The following is an 18345-nucleotide window of genomic DNA, read 5'->3' on the forward strand; positions in this document are numbered from 1 at the left end:
AAAAACCTATATGTTCTCTCTTTATATTTACAATTGAGACTCTTAACAGATTCAAAAACAGTCAAGATATATGTCAATCGATTTATAAATGCAGCAAAGCCACACATGAATGAAAGCATCAATGATGAGATCTCGACATGGAAACTTACTGCCCATCTAGTCAGGTTTTGCTGCTGATCTTTGCTAAGTGTTGGCTTGCTCCGGTTTATGAATCTCTGTGAGACATATAGACAGACAACGGGTCTAATGGTAATTAGTTACAGAGAAAACATGGAGAAATGGCTATAATAATGGAATTCACGAACCTGAAGAGTGAAGAGATCTGCTGATTGACCTACAACTTTATCGTACTTTAGAATGGCATCTAATTGGAATATACACAACATATTTCCCGCTTCTTAATTGGAATGTGCATATGCTCCCCAGTCTCCACAACTCTCTCTTTTTCTCATAGAATAGTGATGCATTCATGTCAAAGTATATGCATGTACAATTACAATGTAGAACAAGCAGGCCAGGGGCATATATAAAATGGAAACAAATGACCCATCCTAGTTTTCAAGAGTCAGATTCTTTTTTTACTTATTTTTCGTTATGATGAATACAATTAACAGTTTAGTTTAGTTATAATCTCGAGTTAATACACAATTTAATCATCGACTATAGTGGTTTTTCTCGATTTAGTCTAAACAATTTTTTTATGCTTAATTATGTCCTCGACTTTGATGATTTTACCCAATTGAGTCCTCAGTTGTTAGAATCAATGACTAAATTGAAAGAAAAAAAAAATTATTGTAGTCGATGACTAAATTGGGTGAAACCACGCACTATAGTCAGAGACTAATAAATTGGTAAGATTATTATAATCTAGGACTAAATTGGTAATTAACTTGGGTAAGATTATTTTAATCTAGGACTAAATTAGATATTAATAGAGATGAAATTATCAAGTCATCTTAATAGAGAGACTCAATTGAGTAAAATCACCCAAGTCAATGACCTAATTAAGCACAAAAACTTATCAAAAAAAAAAAAAAAAAAAAAAAACCACTATAATCGAACTAAATTGGGTATTAACTCTTATTATCTCTTCTTTTTTTTTTTGAGTACTACTGACTCTGTACAATGTATCCATAAAAAACCACTATAATCGAACTAAATTGGGTATTAACTCTTATTTTCTCCTCTTTTTTTTTGAGTTCTACTAAAAAGTAGAATGTAGTATCTGCCACTTCCTCAACCTGCTGAAGCACATCCATGTGAGAGTGTTAATCAGGACACCGGGTGCCACTAGACTACAAAGTCTTTGGCAACTCTTATTATCTCTTATTATAAACTCATAACTATTTTTTAAAAGTCAATCAAATGCATAAAATGACTTGAATTTTAGCATCTTTGAAATTCCTTACTTATTCTCATATATATGGAATTATTATCAAGATAGCTTAGCTGGGGACAGCTGAGTTATAATGCTCTTGTTATTATAGATTATAGAATCGCATTCCACTTAGAGATCAAGCTGTCATTGTCAATGTGGTGCAAGTATTTTTTTTTTATTATTGTAACCCTCTTTTCTTTTGTCCCAATACATTCAGGTGCAGTATATACTGTGTAATTTTTTTCAATTTTTATTTAAAATTTTGTCATTTTTCAAACTTTAATGTGAACCCATAAAAAAAAAAGAATAAAAAATCAATATTAAAAAAAAGTGTAAGAAATGGTCCTTATTCCTTAAAGAAACATGTGTCATTAAATAATTCAATATATTAAGGAGCATATACAAATAATATTCTATACATAAAAGTTCCCGAACATATAATATACGTTTATAATCAGTGAAATTCTCTACTTTTTTTAAAGAAATTGAAGAAAAATAAATAATTCATTTACTTATACATTTCAAAAGCAGCAAGAATAGAAAAATGGAAAATTAGAGAACTAAAATAATCGTGACCACAATATCTTACAACTTATATTCTAATAGAAAGTAGAACTTACTAATAATGACTACCAATGCCAACAAAAACAGAGCTATTAACTTCATATGCTTGTTTTTCCCAGTAAGTTTCTGATCTAATGGATTGCTCATGTTTGAAGATGAAAAATTCATGCAGCCTTCTCAATTGCTTCAATGCATTCTATTACTGAAGCCTTCTTGGACATGGCTCCAATCAGGGCTTCATAAAGCCCTTTGTTGTTCTTAAGTAGGGAACCAGCAAACAGAACCTGCGACATATAACGTTCCCCAAATGAGTCGTGTCCTCGTCAAGGCCACTCAATTGAGCTATAATGCACATGGGCCAAATAACACTAAAAGACTGAATTCAATCAATTAACTAGTCTAACGCATGGCCTTATAAAAACCTATATGTTCTCTCTTATATTTACAATTTGAGACTCTTAACAGATTCAAAAACAGTCAAGATATATGTCAATCGATTTATAAATGCAGCAAAGCCACACATGAATGAAAGCATCAATGATGAGATCTCGACATGGAAACTTACTGCCCATCTAGTCAGGTTTTGCTGCTGATCTTTGCTAAGTGTTGGCTTGCTCCGGTTTATGAATCTCTGTGAGACATATAGACAGACAACGGGTCTAATGGTAATTAGTTACAGAGAAAACATGGAGAAATGGCTATAAGTAATGGAATTCACGAACCTGAAGAGTGAAGAGATCTGCTGATTGACCTACAACTTTATCGTACTTTAGACCTTCTGCTGCCAATCCCGCCATTGCTACCACTGCTAACCTGAGAATTGACATTAATATTCTCACTCAATGTTACATCTTATGGCTCTGTGAAGAGATTGGAATTTATGCTATTTTAGTGAACATATCGACAAAGATGATCCTCCTTTAAGAAAATTACTTAATGCAGGAGCAACAAAAAAAATGGCAGATAAATGAGAGATTGTTGTTAAGACAGACTTTCAAGACGAGGTGCCACCGACTGACTAGGCAATGAGTATGTATGTGTGTATATATATACTTGTGTTCAAATGAGAACACTGCCTTAGATGAGAACGTAAAAACAAGCATGAATGCACACAATCTACTCCAGGGTCATCACCGTCATCCAAGCATGCCTGGGAGTAAATTGTGTACATTTGTACAGTATAGATTATGTGCACTTATTCTTTTCACTTATGCTTGTTTGCACGTTCTCACCTAAGTAAATGTTCTCATATGATCCTATATACATACACATATAATTTAGCATTTTCAATATGGGTCTTTAGATTTAGCTAGCCTTTCTTTTAGGATCCGTTGATGGATCATAATTAGGGTTATTTTCATTCTCAGCCATAACCTGTCATAAAACAAAGTAAACAACCACTAATGCTAGGCTGGGAGAGGGGGAGTCAGCATCTCAAACTCTCAGCTACATATTAGTAGGGATTTTTTTTAAGGCGAGGCAAGCTCGTTAGGCGACCCATCTCCACCGACCAGACGCCTAAGCGTTGCCTAGGCGATGCCTTAACAACAACGAATGAGAGATTGGAAAATGGCAAGCATATCTTTAAAAAAACAAATGTCCACCCAACCTTCACGGTGCTATGAAAGTCCACGGGCTAATGCATTTATACAATAATAATTCCCTTCTTAAGGTGACATTTTTGTCCAGCAACTGAAATTTCTGTTTCCAATAAGTTTCAGTTTTTCACAGAAAATATTACCCTTATTTTCATGTTATTCCTGTTCTGTTCTCAAACATGCACTATCCATATATACCTATTCTGCTATTCATCCACCTGTTGTATTCATGAATATTCTTCACTACTGCCTGAAAAGTACTATGGAAAGAAGGCTGAAAAGAGGGAGGTCTCCAGACCATAAATTACCAAAGAAAACGAAATATTTTCAAAATGAAATAGATATTGTAATAGCCATAGCCTCGAGTTTGGCACCTGTCTAATTCCTTTGCATCAAGTTGGCCGCTATATATCAGCTTTTCTAGCTTCTCGTCGATGAGATTGACATGCTCTTTCCCAATATCAAGTGAGTAGTCAAGGATGGGAAGGCCAAGTAAGTAGGCAACTGAAATTCAATTTCCATTGTTTGTCAACTCGTTGGTTTTCAGTGGCAAGATCAAAAGAGAAAGATTAAATGCTGAGATGGGAATAAATAGTACTAATTTTACATACATTAAAATTAGCCAAATTCAAGGTGTATGTATATGTTAAATCTCAGCGCTGCACTATGCTTATTTCCTAGTAGGTCATGGAGTTCTTTGGTTATCCGGTTGTCATGTCCTTCTTAAAATCAATTGGTAATAAGTAGGTAGATATTAATCATTTAACTACATTCGTCCAATCCATGGTAAGCCACAGTGCCACGTCTGGCCAACCAAGCCAAAGCCCAACATCAAAATTAGCCAAATTCAAGGTGGATATATAATATACCTAAGAAGTGAGCTGCTTCATGATTAGCAATCCTCTCCTGGTAGTCGGGAAAAAATGAAGAAAATCCATCAATAGCAGCCTGGAGAAGCCTACACCATGAATAAAAGAAAGAGTAGTGCTTATTATACCCACAACTGGAAAATCTTCTTCAACCAATATCCAAGGAAGAAATTCAAGATTCCTGCTGCTACAATCAAAATATGGTAACTATATTTTACTCTTCACTTACCCAGGGGAGATGCTTCCCACAGCCAAAACTATCAGGGAAATGCTCCCTATCAAATATGGAACAAAAAATCCCCAATCCTGGAAGCACAATAAAACTTCTTTTAATTTTGTTTATTTATTTGCTTTTCTGACGAGAAAAAATAAAATAAAATAAAAAGAGGCTAGCTAGTACAATAAGTTACCCCAGGAAGTTGACCAGCAAGAACACCTAAAAAGCCTGTTGTTCCTACCACTGTGAAGAGAAATGCTGCCTGCATCACTGAAGGAAATCAATCTCATGAACATAGTCCAAACCAATTGAAACTGAGAAAAGAAAGAGAGATTGCCACATAAATACCGTAAAAAATATCAAACTTTATTCAAAATGCTAAGTATTTTTCCTATCACTCCTTCAACTTGTCTCTTGTACCAAATATTCCCCAATAAACATTCACCAAAAACTTTAAAGAGCCACAAGAGAAAAGTCTCCATCTTTTTTTATAACAATATATATATATATATATATATATCATTATTATTATTTTTGAAGACTTAGAAAAAGAACCAATAATCCAAATATCCGGCCTGCAACATGCCTGAAATAAGAATAAAAAGTTTCATTACAACTTAACTTACATCATTTCTAACGCTAGGGATCCCAAGATTCTCTGCATTTTTAATTCCAAGGGATGTCAGTTCTCGAACAGATGTCTGCAACAGAAATTTTAAGATTACTTTGATGTTAGTCTATCAAAAAGTAACCTGATAAAAACAGTCCAAGGAACAAACTACATTTTTTGTTTTTATGTACATGAACCGACCGTACGGCGTGAAACATATGGCTGAGAGCTCCAAACTTTAGCCCAACCAATTTCACTCAATTGATCAAGTGCCTCTTTGACAGCTTGACTATCTTTCTGCATAAAAACAAATAGATGAATGTGAGAAGTAATTTCACAGAATGTAGTAAGAAGTAATATGAAGAGTTAAATTCATTTTTAGTCCAAATTTATAGGTGACATTCAACTTTTAATCTTTTTTTTAAAACATCCCACAAGTAGTATTCTTGTAGCAAACCATTAAATATGAAAGCATTTCAGTCTATTCAGCTCTAAGTGCTAATTTCTTTTTTGGTCATAGATTTAACACAAAAGACTAAAAGTGGAATGTACCAAAAATGAAATTAACTCTAATAGTCTAATATGAAACCACACCATCAGGAAAGAGTATGTAAACTAAATACTCTATATGGGGGGAGGACTTCAACCTTTCTTGTAAGAACAAAAGAGGCTACCTACAAAACACCATCAAGAAAGAGTATGTAAACTAAATACTCTATATGGGGGGAGGACTTCAACCTTTCTTGTAAGAACAAAAGAGGCTACCTACATACAAAACACCATCAAGAAAGAGTATGTAAACTAAATACTCTATATGGGGGGAGGACTTCATCCTTTCTTGTAAGAACAAAAGAGGCCATCAAGAAAGAGTATGTAAACTAAATACTCTATATGGGGGGAGGACTTCATCCTTTCTTGTAAGAACAAAAGAGGCTACCTACAAAATAGCTGCTAAATGGGTTAGTGAATTTGACTAGTTTTAGGTGATTATAGGCATTAGTAAGTTTGACTTGATAACATTAGCTAGATGCTAATTATATGCAAAATAATTTCCCTCAAAACAGCGTTTTGAATTTTACCAAACAAGGCCTTTTTTCCAACAACATACCATTTAACTCAAAAAAAAAATTAAAAAGAAGTGCAGGCTAGTTAAAAAGTATTAGACTAGAATTAGTTGGGCTTCCTTCAAAGAGAAAGCCTCCAAAAATTGGTGTATGCCACTGTGAGCAATGAACACACGGTATTCTTTAGTAAAAGGCGAAAGAATAGTTCGCTATGTGTTCACAGCGTGGCTGCATGCTATTGTCAGAAGCTACCCAGCCCACCATATAGATATAGGAACTCAAGTCCCTCGTCACTTTGCTTCTGTTTCGATGTGGGACAATTTCCATCTTTTAACACTATGGAAATTTATGTAGGTCATCAACTCTCAACACTCAAGCTTTAACTCTTGCTATGTTTATTTGGTCTCTAAATTAGGGCCAACAACTGACTTTCGTAGGGTGGAATGTACGCTGTGAGAATGGAAGCAAGCACAGACTCAGACTGCTAAGCTAATTAATTCCTCATTTAAACTCTAACTGCATTTCAATCTCTGCTCCATTTTAATGACACAAAGCAAAGAACGCCCAGTAATTCCCAAATTTTAATAAAGTTAGTTGTTTCTTTTATTGAGTACAGTAAATAATATGAAAGAATGAATTGAAGATTGCAAGCAGGGAAAAGGGATATGGGCAAAAAAGGGTGCACCTTGGAAAGGGCAGATTGAAGGGGAGTCAAATCAACACCAGGGGCTGCTGAGGAGGAGGCGGCTGAGAGTGTGATTGTGAGCCGCCATTTTCTGGGATTTGGAGTTCTTGGAATGAATTGCAGTGTGTTATATTGGGTGGCCAAAGAAGAGAGAGAACTGAGAAGAGAGATTGTGGGCATCTTCTGATCTGTATCTTCTTCCTGTTACGTTGTTGTTCCAAGTAAGATTTAATTTTTTTGATTTTGAAGACAGCAGATGAAGCTGATAAATAAGGTATGTCGTGGCGGGAGGACTCCCTTCAACTTCACACTCTTGCCGATAATGTTTTGATTTTCTATGAGACTATGAAATAAATATATGGAATATATTCCATTTTTTGCCAAAAAACTATTTTCTGTTTCTTTTAGTACTCCTCACTCTATTATATCTGTTCAACATTACTGGAACATAAAGAGTCAATACCAGTCCACTCAAATTCGAACTCATGACTTTTCATTTGAGAGAATTATTTCATGCCACTAGATCGCAAGGTTATTGGCAACTAAGTTATTTTCTTTTATTTGACTGGAAATTATAAAATTAGTTTATTTGGATTTCTTTTTTAAAAATATTAACATAAATCTGTTACTAAGTTATTTTTTATAAAATATTAATTATTTTAAAGATGATAATAATTATAATTTATATTAAAATAAAATTATAAATCTAAATTTATAATAGTTATAACGATTAATAACATTATCTTTATTTAGGGATGCCAATTTTAGCGCAAAGTCGATGGACTTACCCAATGAGTCCAAAAAAATTTAGTGTTATGGCAAAAAATGTGTAGTTTAATATTAAAAAAATATTTTAAAAAAAAATCAACCCAATAAGCCTAAACTAAATATGTTTGATGGCTCGAACCAGCTAAACCAAAATTTAGTAGCTAGCCAAATAGCTCTTGTCAATTAAGTCTATTTTTTGTTTCACAAGTGATGTAGAACAAACTATATAAAGAATTTATATGTAAGAGCCCTCTATTAGTATTTGGGAAAAGTACCAAATTAGCCCCCTAAGTCAATTGGATAGTGCAATTTGGTCCCCTAAGTGAAAAAAGCTTCATTCAGGTCCCCTAAACTGGTAAAATTGTTCAATGAAGTCCAATTTTACTTATTTAGCAGGTTAAATCTCTATGGTGTTGACACGTGTCTTTTTATTTTATTTTTAAAACAAACTTATTTATTTATTTATTAAAAATTAAAAATATTATTTAATAAAAAACGACAACACGTCTCTCTCTCATGGCAGCAACCACCACCCTGAACCTTGGTCTATGTCACTCTCTCTCTCTCGAGCCATCTCACCCCCCCCCCTCTTCTCTCCGCCCTCAGCCTCTCCTCTTTTCTTCCCGTCGACGGCAACAGTGGCGATGATCAGCAGCCACGATTGGTGGCGACCTCCTTGCAGCAGCGAGCTCCGACAGAACTGGATTCTCCGACGAAGCAGCAGATCCGGCGGGCCCTCTTCCTTCCTCGACGACGAACAACACCAGCAGCAAGGACTCCAGCGGTATAGTGGATGGCGACCTTCGGTGTAGCAGCCTTCGTCCTCCTCTTCTTCGCTTGAGTGCAGAGCTTGGCAGCAACAGATCTGACGAGGCACCAGTTCCTCCCGCGGTGCAGCAACAGATCCTGCGACTCTGCGAGCTCGAGCTTCTCCCAACGGTGAACAGTGGCGGCGACCTTCAGTTCTCCTTCGGCGAGCAGCGGCAGCGAGAGGTGGTGGTTGGCTGTGTTGCGACAAGGGCAGTGGTTGCCGACGATGTGGTGGGTGTTTTCCGGTGAAACTAATGGTGTAAGCGTGGTGGATGTTACGGTTGTACGTTGCTAGTTTTTTTTTAAATAATAATAGTTTTAAAAATAAAATAAAAAGACACGTGTCAACACCACAGAGATTTAACTTGCTAAATAAGTACCTGCCAAATAAGTAAAATTGGACTTAATTGAACAATTTTACTGATTTAAGGAATTTGCATGGAGCTTTTTTCACTTAGGGAACCTAATTGCACTATCTAATTGACTTAGGGTTTTGAGTATTGGTTGTGCTTATTGTCAAAATATCTTTATTATCATGTTTAGGAAAAAATTGTCCTTTTTGAATATCTTGGTTGGAATCCTTTCCTAGTTTGGTTATGGTAACTTGGTTGCTCATATGAAAGGGGAGATACTGAATGTATTAGAGTTTTAGTGTTATATATATATGGGTGATGGTTTGGTTTTGCCAAAGACCTTGTGGTCTAGTGGCATCCAGTGTCCTGGTTTACACTCACATAAATGATGGGAGTGGGTTCGAGCAGAGACAACTGCTGACTCTTTGTGTTTCAGGGGTAATTTTTTTTAAATTTGTAAATAAAATTTTAATAAATTTATTACAAACTAAAATACTTTTATGAAAATAACTAATGAAAAAATACTTTTTCAAAAAAAAAACAAATGAAAAATAAAAAAATTTATTATAATTATTTTTTGGGTAATGGTAAATTATATTATTATCCCAAATGCTATAGCTACACGGGATTTATCCCGGTCCAAAAGGAAATATAAGATTCACCATTTTAATGGTGAGAAACAAATTAAAAAACACTAAAAGACTATTAAGACTATATTTAGCAAGAAGAAAAGCCTAGACTCGTAATTCATATTCAGATGGATGAACGTTATTTCATCAAAGGAGAAACAAAGGTCCATATAGGGGACTACCAGATGACTAGACAAAATACATGAAAATTAAGTACAAAAGAAGGCGTTAAGACCACCCTAATATAGAGGGAATAGAAACATGATATGTGATGGGGGATAAACTAAGGCTCAGTATTGGAAGCTCGGTATAAATGAAAAGGACGACCAAAGAGATACCGAGAGAAGGTCTCAGAGGAAGGCACGATGGTACAGCGAAGGTCGGTCGATGATAAGTCGGTCGATCGAGGATTTATTATAGAGGTAACAAGGCAGCTGAAGATCTTAGACTCAAAGTGATTGGACAATGCTATTGAAACAGTTAATTACCATGGAAGAAGAGACAGGCTAAAGGAGAGGAGTCGGCCCGAACCAACCTAGGGGTTGTGGCTGAGGTAAAGAAGGCAGTGTGAGAAAAGCGGTTATGAAAGTTTCCTAAAAGAGTCAGGCGGTGGGAAGCGGACGATATGGAAGGAAGACCAAGTTAGATTAGGCAAGTGTCTAAATGTAATAAGGAAATAATTCCTAACTTGAATATGGTAGTTTAGGGTTTTCAAAGGGAGAAATCCCTCCTAGCTTGTATAAATAAGGGTGTAAGGCCTTGAAAGAGGGATAAGCGATTCTCTGTACTCATAAGCAATTCATAATACAAGAGGGCCAATACACTGCTCTAATTCACTCTCAAACACTTACTCGATTTTCCGGTGGTGTTGGCCTGCCGTTCGACCACCCATGGTTGATAAACCAACATTAGCGCCATCTGTGAGGATCGATCAAAAGGTTGTGTGTTTCTAACTGACTGAGAAGGTTGAAAGTACATAGCAATGTGACTACCAGGAGTCGTCAAGGTCAAGGTCAAGGTAGGACGCAACCTCAGGTACAACCGTGCAAGTGAATGGTATTGTGGGACAAACTGTTTCTCAGGGAAGGGACCTGCGAGAGCAGTTATCCCGACCCCGTGCTGGTGATTTGCGACAGCATCTTAGTCCCCAGAATTCTCAGGCTCAAAGCGAACAAGTGCGAGTGGAGGACCCTACTACTGATGGGGTCCAAGTTGGAGAGGTGTCTCTGCCTCTTCCACTAGTCGCCCCTGAGCGACCGGGAATTCTTGAAGCGCTCTCCTGAATGGCATATCTGTACGAGCGAGAGTTGCGTATTCGTGAAGTGGGTGCGCCCCTGGTGGCTCATCAAGCAAGAACCATTCGGCTGGTAGAACAAGAAAGGTCGGCTGCTTCGCGCCGATCTCCAAGTCGAGCAAGGTCGAGAGGCCCGCGTCAATCCATTTTGGATAGGTTGGCAAACCAGGACGTGCGGGGCGATGAAAATCTGAATGCACATGAAGTGCCAAGGGAAGTCACTCTCAATGAGCTTAGAAATAGGCGTGAGCGAAGGTATGACGATGTTCAAAGGCAAATCGAAGAGCACTCAGTCCATGAAAGTAGTGGAGAATCTCTGGATGGTCGAGGTCGGAGGCCGAATGAAGTTGTCACGTTACCTCGGCAGGTTCAGGACCTACAGGATCAGGTGAATGCTTGGTCTTTCCTAATGGCATGTCCATTCTCTAGGGAGATCATGGCTTATAAGACCCTAGCTAAATTCAAGTTACCCGAGAATCTGACATATGATGGAACGGGCGATCCCCGGGAGCATCTTATCAGTTTCTAGGCTCGGATGCAATCATGCAGATCCATGGAGCTGAAGGTCCTTTGATGTGTAAGGCCTTCCTAACAACTTTGATCGGCGTAGCGCAAAGGTGGTGCATGAAGTTTCCCGAGCATTCTGTGAGCAGTTTCGAGCAGTTGGTTGAGCTTTTCTTAACCAATCATGTCGCCAATCTGCGGCCTAAGAAGAACTTCATGTATCTATCGGGGATTAAGCAGGACCCTAACGAGTCACTTAGGTCGTTCCTGGCTAGATGACATAAAGAGGTTCAAGCAGTCGATGACTTAGAGGATAACACGATGCTAATCTTCTTCATGGAGAACTTAAGGTTGGGAAAACTATATACCAAGAAGATAAACCTCTACCTCCGCCACCCAAGGAGAGACCGAGCGACAAGCCTGAAGTCGTAGGCCAAGGTTCGGGAACCGGCAAATATTGTCCGCTACATCGCTCGACCACTCATTCGACTGAAGAGTGTGATTTCTTAAGGAGGGAAATTGAGGCTATTATCCAGAGGAGTGCGCCGACACCTCCTAACCAGCCTCGTCAAGGTCTACCATGGCAGCGCAGAAACCTGAGCCAGACTGGGAAGGGTAACCGTGACAAAGGAAAACAACCTGCTTCCGGGAACGAGGAAGCGAATTGGAAGCATAAGAACATCATCAATATGATCGTTGGAGGTCCCAAGTAGGGGGGTGAGCAAAAAAATCTGACCGACCGAAAAACCAATGACTGAAAACCGAACCGCCCAAATATTTCGGTTATTAAGGTAAAAAAATTCAGTTATTTCGATTTTTCGGTCGGTTATCGATTTTTCAAGAGAAAAACCGAAAACCGAAGATTAATCTAAAGAAAAAAATATCTAATCTCATCTCATTTACATTTTGCAAGTCCATAGTCTATCACATCAATTCTAATGGATGAGTGGATGATCACAAATTGTGTTACAACTACCCGCATACACACATTAGGAAAATTAGAAAGATGAATTCTAATTAGTAATTGGTGCCTGATTAACCTATCCAATTTTACTAAGCAAAACATGTTACATACATTTCAACATTTGTACGTCCTAGGAAACTCTTTCTATGCATGTGAGACCAGAATTTTTGCTATGTTATGTCCTTACTTTCGAAAGAAAACACTACAGAATGTTGCATCTCTACATAAAGTCTGTATCACAGTAAAAATTCAACATATGTGACCAAAACGTTACCAAGGGATGGACCAATGAGACTTTACATATGACTAAAAACCATCCTTATGAACAAAAGAAATAAATATTGGCCATTATCTCATTCACGCAATGGCGTGAAAAACTAGTAATGTATAAATATAGTTCATTTATATCTCACTAAACTACTATTGTACTTGAGGACATTAATTTTAATTGATTATAAATATTAATATATTATTTTTACCTTTAATAATTTAGTATTTTTTACATTAGTCAAATAAATAAAATAAATTTAACTATTTTACTAAAAAAATTCGGTTATATTTAACCGATCGAAAACCGTCGATTTCGGTTATATTGGTTATGAAGGTTGGTCGGTCGGTTTTCGGTCGGTTATGAAGGTTCGGTTAAAATTTTGGTTATTTCGATTATTAACCAAAAATCGACTGAAACCAACTGATGCTCACCCCTAGTCCCAAGGGAGGTGACTCAGCCGGATCAAGGAAAGCTTGGGCTCGACAGCTATACGTTGGAGCTATTTATGGGCTTGAAGCCAGCATAAATAAGGCGTGCCATGAGCCCATTACTTTTATGGATGAAGACCTACCCTTAGGGGCTGGTCCATACCGAGACGCCCTGGTTATAGCTATGGATATAGTCGGTACCGTCGTAAGGCGGGTATTAGTGGATATGGGTAGTAGTGTCAATGCTTTGTATTTCAATACTTTCAATAAATTGGGGCTGGATAGAGATGTTCTTAGGCCGGTTATGACTCCCTTGGACAGGAGACTCAATCGATGTGGATGGATATATAAAATTATTGGTCGAGCTAGGTACTTTCCCAAATGTCATAACCGAGGAGATGGAGTTTGTGGTCGTCCGGTTGGGGACCTGAAGATATGCCGGGGGTAGATCGATCTATAATCACTCATCGATTAGCGGTAGATCCGACCTATTGACTTGTAGTCTAAAAGAAAAGACATCTCTCGACGGATCGCCAGGAGTTTGTGAAGAAAGAAATTGACGCATTACTAGCCGCTGGGCACATCCGGGAAGTTAAGTACCCTAAATGGTTGGATAATGTGGTATTGGTCCCAAAGCCGCCTGCATGGAGGATGTGTGTTGATTACACTGACCTAAACAAAGCCTGCCCTAAGGATTCATTTCCACTTCCGAGGATCGATCAGATGGTGGATGAGACAACCAGATGTGCCTTACTGAGTTTCATGGATGCCTTCAGGAGTTACCACCAAATTTTCATGCATGCGCCTAATGAAGAAAAATCGCCTTTCTGACTTCGGACGGGATATACTGCTACCGAGTCATGCCCTTTGGCCTAAAGAATTCTGGTGCGACCTATACCAGAATGGTGTCTCAGTTATTCAAAGACTTATTGGGTAGGTCCATGGCTGCTTATGTTGATATATGCTGGTGAAGAGCCTTAAAGAAGAAAGTCATGCAGACGACATTGCCGCCAGCTTCCGAGTCATAGAAGAGCACAACCTGAGATTGAATGCCAAGAAGTGTGTTTTTGCAGTGCAAGGAGGAAAGTTCTTGGGTTACATGGTAACTCGGCGAGGGATTGAGCCAAACCCTGAAAAGGTTATGACCATACTTGATTTGCAGCCACCTAAGACCATCAAAGAGTTGCAGCGTCTTACGGGTTGGTTGGCAGCACTGAGCCGATTCCTATCCAAATCGGCCGACCGTTCCTTGCTTTGATGTTTTGAAGGCAAGGGAAGGATTTGTTTGGTCGGAGGAGTGTCAGACCGCGTTCAGGGGTCTTACGACATATCTACTTTCCCCTCCACTATTGTCCAAACCAGTGGAGGGCGAGATATTGTTTCTTTATTTGGTCGCCTCTCAACAGGCTGTTAGCTCGGTACTTGTCCGAGAGGAAGATAAAGTTCAGCATCTAATATACTATGTGAGCAAGGCTTTGAAAGCTGCCGAAGTTCGTTACTCGCCACTTGAAGAAGTGGTCTATGCGTTGGTCATACGGCCAGAAAGCTGGTCCCCTATTTTCAAGCTCACCTTATTCGAGTATTGACAAATCAACCATTGGCTAGAGTGCTCAGAAACCCAACTTCTTCCGGTCGGCTAGTCAAGTGGGCCGTCGAGCTCACCCAATATGGAATCGAATACCAGCCACTCTCCGCCCCGCTATCAAAGTCCAAATATTGGCCGACTTTATAGTCGAATGCACGACTTAAGACTCGAAGGACGACTCTGTGACCATTCCCTATCTAATTTTTTTTAAAATTAATATTTTATGTATATTGGGAAAAGTTTCAAATTGGTCCCCTAAATCTGGTGGATAGTGCAATTAGGTCTCCTAACTAAAAAAAGTTCCAATCAAGCCCCCTAAACCGTTAAAGAAGTGCAATTGAGTCCTAAATGACTTGTTTAACAGGTTACTACTCCTTTGACTGATAGGTGCAAAACTTTGTAATTTGTATCACATTTGGTCCTACTATCAACTTAATTTGTATTTTATATATAATTTTAATAATTTTTTAATATTTAAAAAAAAAAAAAAACAAAAGTCGGCAGTCCCAGCTGGGAACTCCGACTTTTGTTTTGTTTTGTTTTGTTTTTTTTTAAATGATTTAAATAATTATTTTTATATTATTAAAAAGTTTTGTAAAATTATTTTAAATAATTTAAAAATAATTATTTTAAATAGTTAAAAAATAAAACAAAAACAAAAAAGGAAAAATTACATTTTTCGTCCTAAGTTATAGGGTAATTGTAGAATTCGTCACTAAGTGTTGGTCATACTCACTTTTCGCCCCTAAGTTATCATTGACGTTGCATTTTTTGTCTATTTACTAATAAAACATTATGGGCGAAATTTACAATTTTAGTATAACTCAGGGACGAAAAGTGAGCATGAAAGAACGAAAAGTGCAACGCCAACATAGAATTCGTCCCTGAGTGTTGGTCATGTTCACTTTTCGTCCCTGAATTATACTAAAATTGTAAATTTCGTCCCTAGTGTCTTATTAATAAAGGGACAAAGAGTGCAACATCAATGATAACTTAGGGACGAAAAGTTTCTACAAATTAATTTGACAGTAGGACCAAATTATTAAATGGCCAGTGGTTGTTTTTTAATATTTTTTATTTTTTATTTATAATAAATAATATCTTTAATAAATAAAAAATAAATGTTTTGAAAAATAAAATAAAAAATGAAAAAGTTTTAAATTGACCCCTAAGTTGGGTGAATACTGAAATTAGCTCCCCTAACTAAATTTGACCTGATAAACAAGTCATTTAGGACTCAATTGCACTTTTTTACCGATTTAAGGGGCTTGAATGGAGCTTTTTTCAATTAGGGGACCTAATTGCACTATTCACCTGACTTATGGGGCCAATTTGACACTTTTTCTTATTTTTTAATGTTATGGTGTAGTTTTGCATATTAATCTAACACGGTTAAAATAATATTATTCATATATAATCTAATTTTAATTTATATTTGAGTTTTTTCCCAAAATGGTCCCTCGACTATTGCTCATTCTCAATTTTACATTTCGACTTTCAATTGCACCTAATGTGGTCCCTCGACTTTCAAAAACTCACCCAATTTGGTCCTCCGTTACATATTCCGTCAAATCAGTGTTAAAATGGAGGGTATTTTCGTCCATTTACTTATTGTTAGCCTAATAAACATTGAGAAATAGTTGAGGGACCGTTTTGAGGATAGTCAGGAGACCATTTTGGGAAAAATTATTTTATTTATTTCATTTTTGTTTATTTTCATTTTTTACACTCTATAAAAATAGAATTTCTATACATTTTTTCTTACAAATATAAATAGTTAAAATCGCGCAATCCAACTTCAAAATTTTTAACTTTCTTTACAGACTTTTCCCCTCTAAATATACAAACTGTTCCTATGAAGTTTTACAATAAGTTCCGTAAATTTCATAAATACTCATATACTTTTTTGTTTTTAATTTTTTATGTTCATAGACAATCAATCACTATGTATCACATTAAATATTACTTTTACCATTGAAAATAATATTTTTTTTCAAGCGTAGACACCCAAAGAGTGTAAAATGTAGGGAAAATATTGGACCGAAAGGTAAATTTTTCTAGTAAACTTCTTAGGTGAGCCGAAAGTAAAATCTCGTCAATGTTTCCTGCAATATTTTCTGTATTTGATTTCGAAGTAATTATTAAATTTTATATTATTTTACATTATTTAAGATATTGTATGGCATCTTTTATATGTTTTCCTCTTCTTATTTTTTTTATTAATTATTAATTATAAAGGCAAGTATAATTTATTTTGTAATGTGGACACATTATTTTTAAAAATTTTGATTTAATTAAATTATACCTTAATTATAAAAATCCTACCTAATAATTTTAGTATATTACACGGGACACAATAATTATTAAAAATAATGTTTAATAATTGTCAATTTGTATTCAACAATAAAATTTATAGTTAATTTTTAAGTCAATCATAAAATCTTTTGTGATGTGCGCACATTATTTTTAATTATTTGAGTTTAATAATATTATATCTTGTTTATAAAAAATCCAAAGTAATATATTTAGTATTAAGGATGTGACTAGGAATTATTTTAATCGGTGCTTAAAAAATGAGTATTTATAAAATTTACGAAACTTATTGTAAATCTGCATAGGAATAGTTTGTATATTTAGATAGATGGAAAAAGTTTGTAAAAAAAGTTAAAAATTTTTAGGATGGATTGCACGATTTTAAGTATTTATATTTGTAAGAAAAAAAATGTATAGAAATTCTAATTTTATAGAGTCTAAAAATGAAAATAAACAAAAATGAAATAAATAAAATAGTTTTCCCAAAATGGTCCCTTGACTATTCTCAAAACGGTCCCTCAACTATTTCTCAATGTTTATTAGGCTAACAATAGGTAAATGGACGAAAATGCCCTCCATTTTAACACTGATTTGACGGAATATGTAACGGAGGACCAAATTGGATGAGTTTTTGAAAGTCAAGGGACCACATTAGGTGCAATTGAAAGTCGAAATGCAAAATTGAGAATGAGCAATAGTCGAGGGACCATTTTGGGAAAAAACTCTTTATATTTTAAGATATATTAGAGTTTTATAATCAAATATTAGTTTTGTTGAAACATATATTATTGTGCATTGTACTTGTTTTGTCATCATTAATAATAATAGATTATCATATAATTTTATATTTATATCAAATGTTTATACGGAGTAGTTATTAAATATGGAGTATTACAAGCAATATATTAAGTTAAATACATAAAATATGTAATTTTATATACTAAAATACCAACACATTTATATAGTAGCAAGTTTATTTAAATTAAATTATAATTAATATATAAATACGGAGTATGTCAAATCCATTTTCTTATTAATAGAGTAGAAGAATGAAATTTGATTTGCAGTATAGTGATTTATTATTAATGAACTACAATTTTAGAGAAAAATTATATTATAGATTACATTTTGAATTTAAAAAATAAGGGGTGGAAAAATTATAATATATATTAATTTTAGGGCAAAAATAGATTTACATTTTTAATTTAAAAAATTACGGGGTGAAAATTGTAGTAAGATTAGTTGTATACTTGTATTGTATTATGGGGAAAAAAGGTTTTAAAAATCATATCATATTGTAATAAAATATTACTCCGTAATAGTACTTAGGGCTGAAAACAAAAACATTGTTGAGAGTGGGATTTGAACCCACGCCCTTTCGGACCAGAACCTTAATCTGGCGCCTTAGACCAACTCGGCCATCTCAACTCATTGCTAATTA

At 35.8% G+C, this 18345-nt stretch overlaps 1 protein-coding gene and 2 non-coding genes across 3 annotated transcripts; all 3 read right to left on the reverse strand.

Moving 5' to 3' along the window:
- Positions 1 to 1821: 1821 nt before the first annotated feature.
- LOC116012061 lies at positions 1822 to 7291 on the reverse strand. Its single transcript, XM_031251530.1, has 10 exons — positions 6986 to 7291; positions 5438 to 5533; positions 5253 to 5327; positions 4820 to 4888; positions 4639 to 4715; positions 4410 to 4498; positions 3915 to 4044; positions 2665 to 2755; positions 2508 to 2573; positions 1822 to 2226 (listed from the first exon to the last, which is right to left on the reverse strand). The coding sequence occupies exons 1-10, from the start codon at positions 7163 to 7165 to the stop codon at positions 2107 to 2109; spliced, it is 993 nt and encodes a 330-aa protein (XP_031107390.1). The 5' UTR covers positions 7166 to 7291; the 3' UTR covers positions 1822 to 2106.
- On the reverse strand, positions 6414 to 6530 carry LOC116014539. The gene has a single exon (XR_004097409.1). It is a non-coding gene; the product is annotated as a U5 spliceosomal RNA (small nuclear RNA).
- Positions 7292 to 18251: 10960 nt separating the features above from the next.
- Positions 18252 to 18332, reverse strand: TRNAL-AAG. Its single transcript has one exon. It is a non-coding gene; the product is annotated as a tRNA-Leu (tRNA).
- Between the last annotated feature and the right edge of the window lie 13 nt (positions 18333 to 18345).

The sequence above is a fragment of the Ipomoea triloba genome, chromosome 3 (genome assembly GCF_003576645.1).
Source record: "Ipomoea triloba cultivar NCNSP0323 chromosome 3, ASM357664v1".
Classification (NCBI taxonomy): Eukaryota; Viridiplantae; Streptophyta; class Magnoliopsida; order Solanales; family Convolvulaceae; genus Ipomoea; species Ipomoea triloba.

Coding starts and splice junctions, on each gene's coding strand:
- LOC116012061 (XM_031251530.1), bottom strand. CDS start 7,165: ATGCCCACAATCTCTCTTCTCAGTTCTCTCTCTTCTTTGGCCACCCAA. Junction 5,534..6,985: donor TTCAATCTGCCCTTTCCAAG/GTGCACCCTTTT, acceptor GTTTTTATGCAG/AAAGATAGTCAAGCTGTCAA. Junction 2,227..2,507: donor AAAACCTGACTAGATGGGCA/GTAAGTTTCCAT, acceptor TATATGTCGCAG/GTTCTGTTTGCTGGTTCCCT.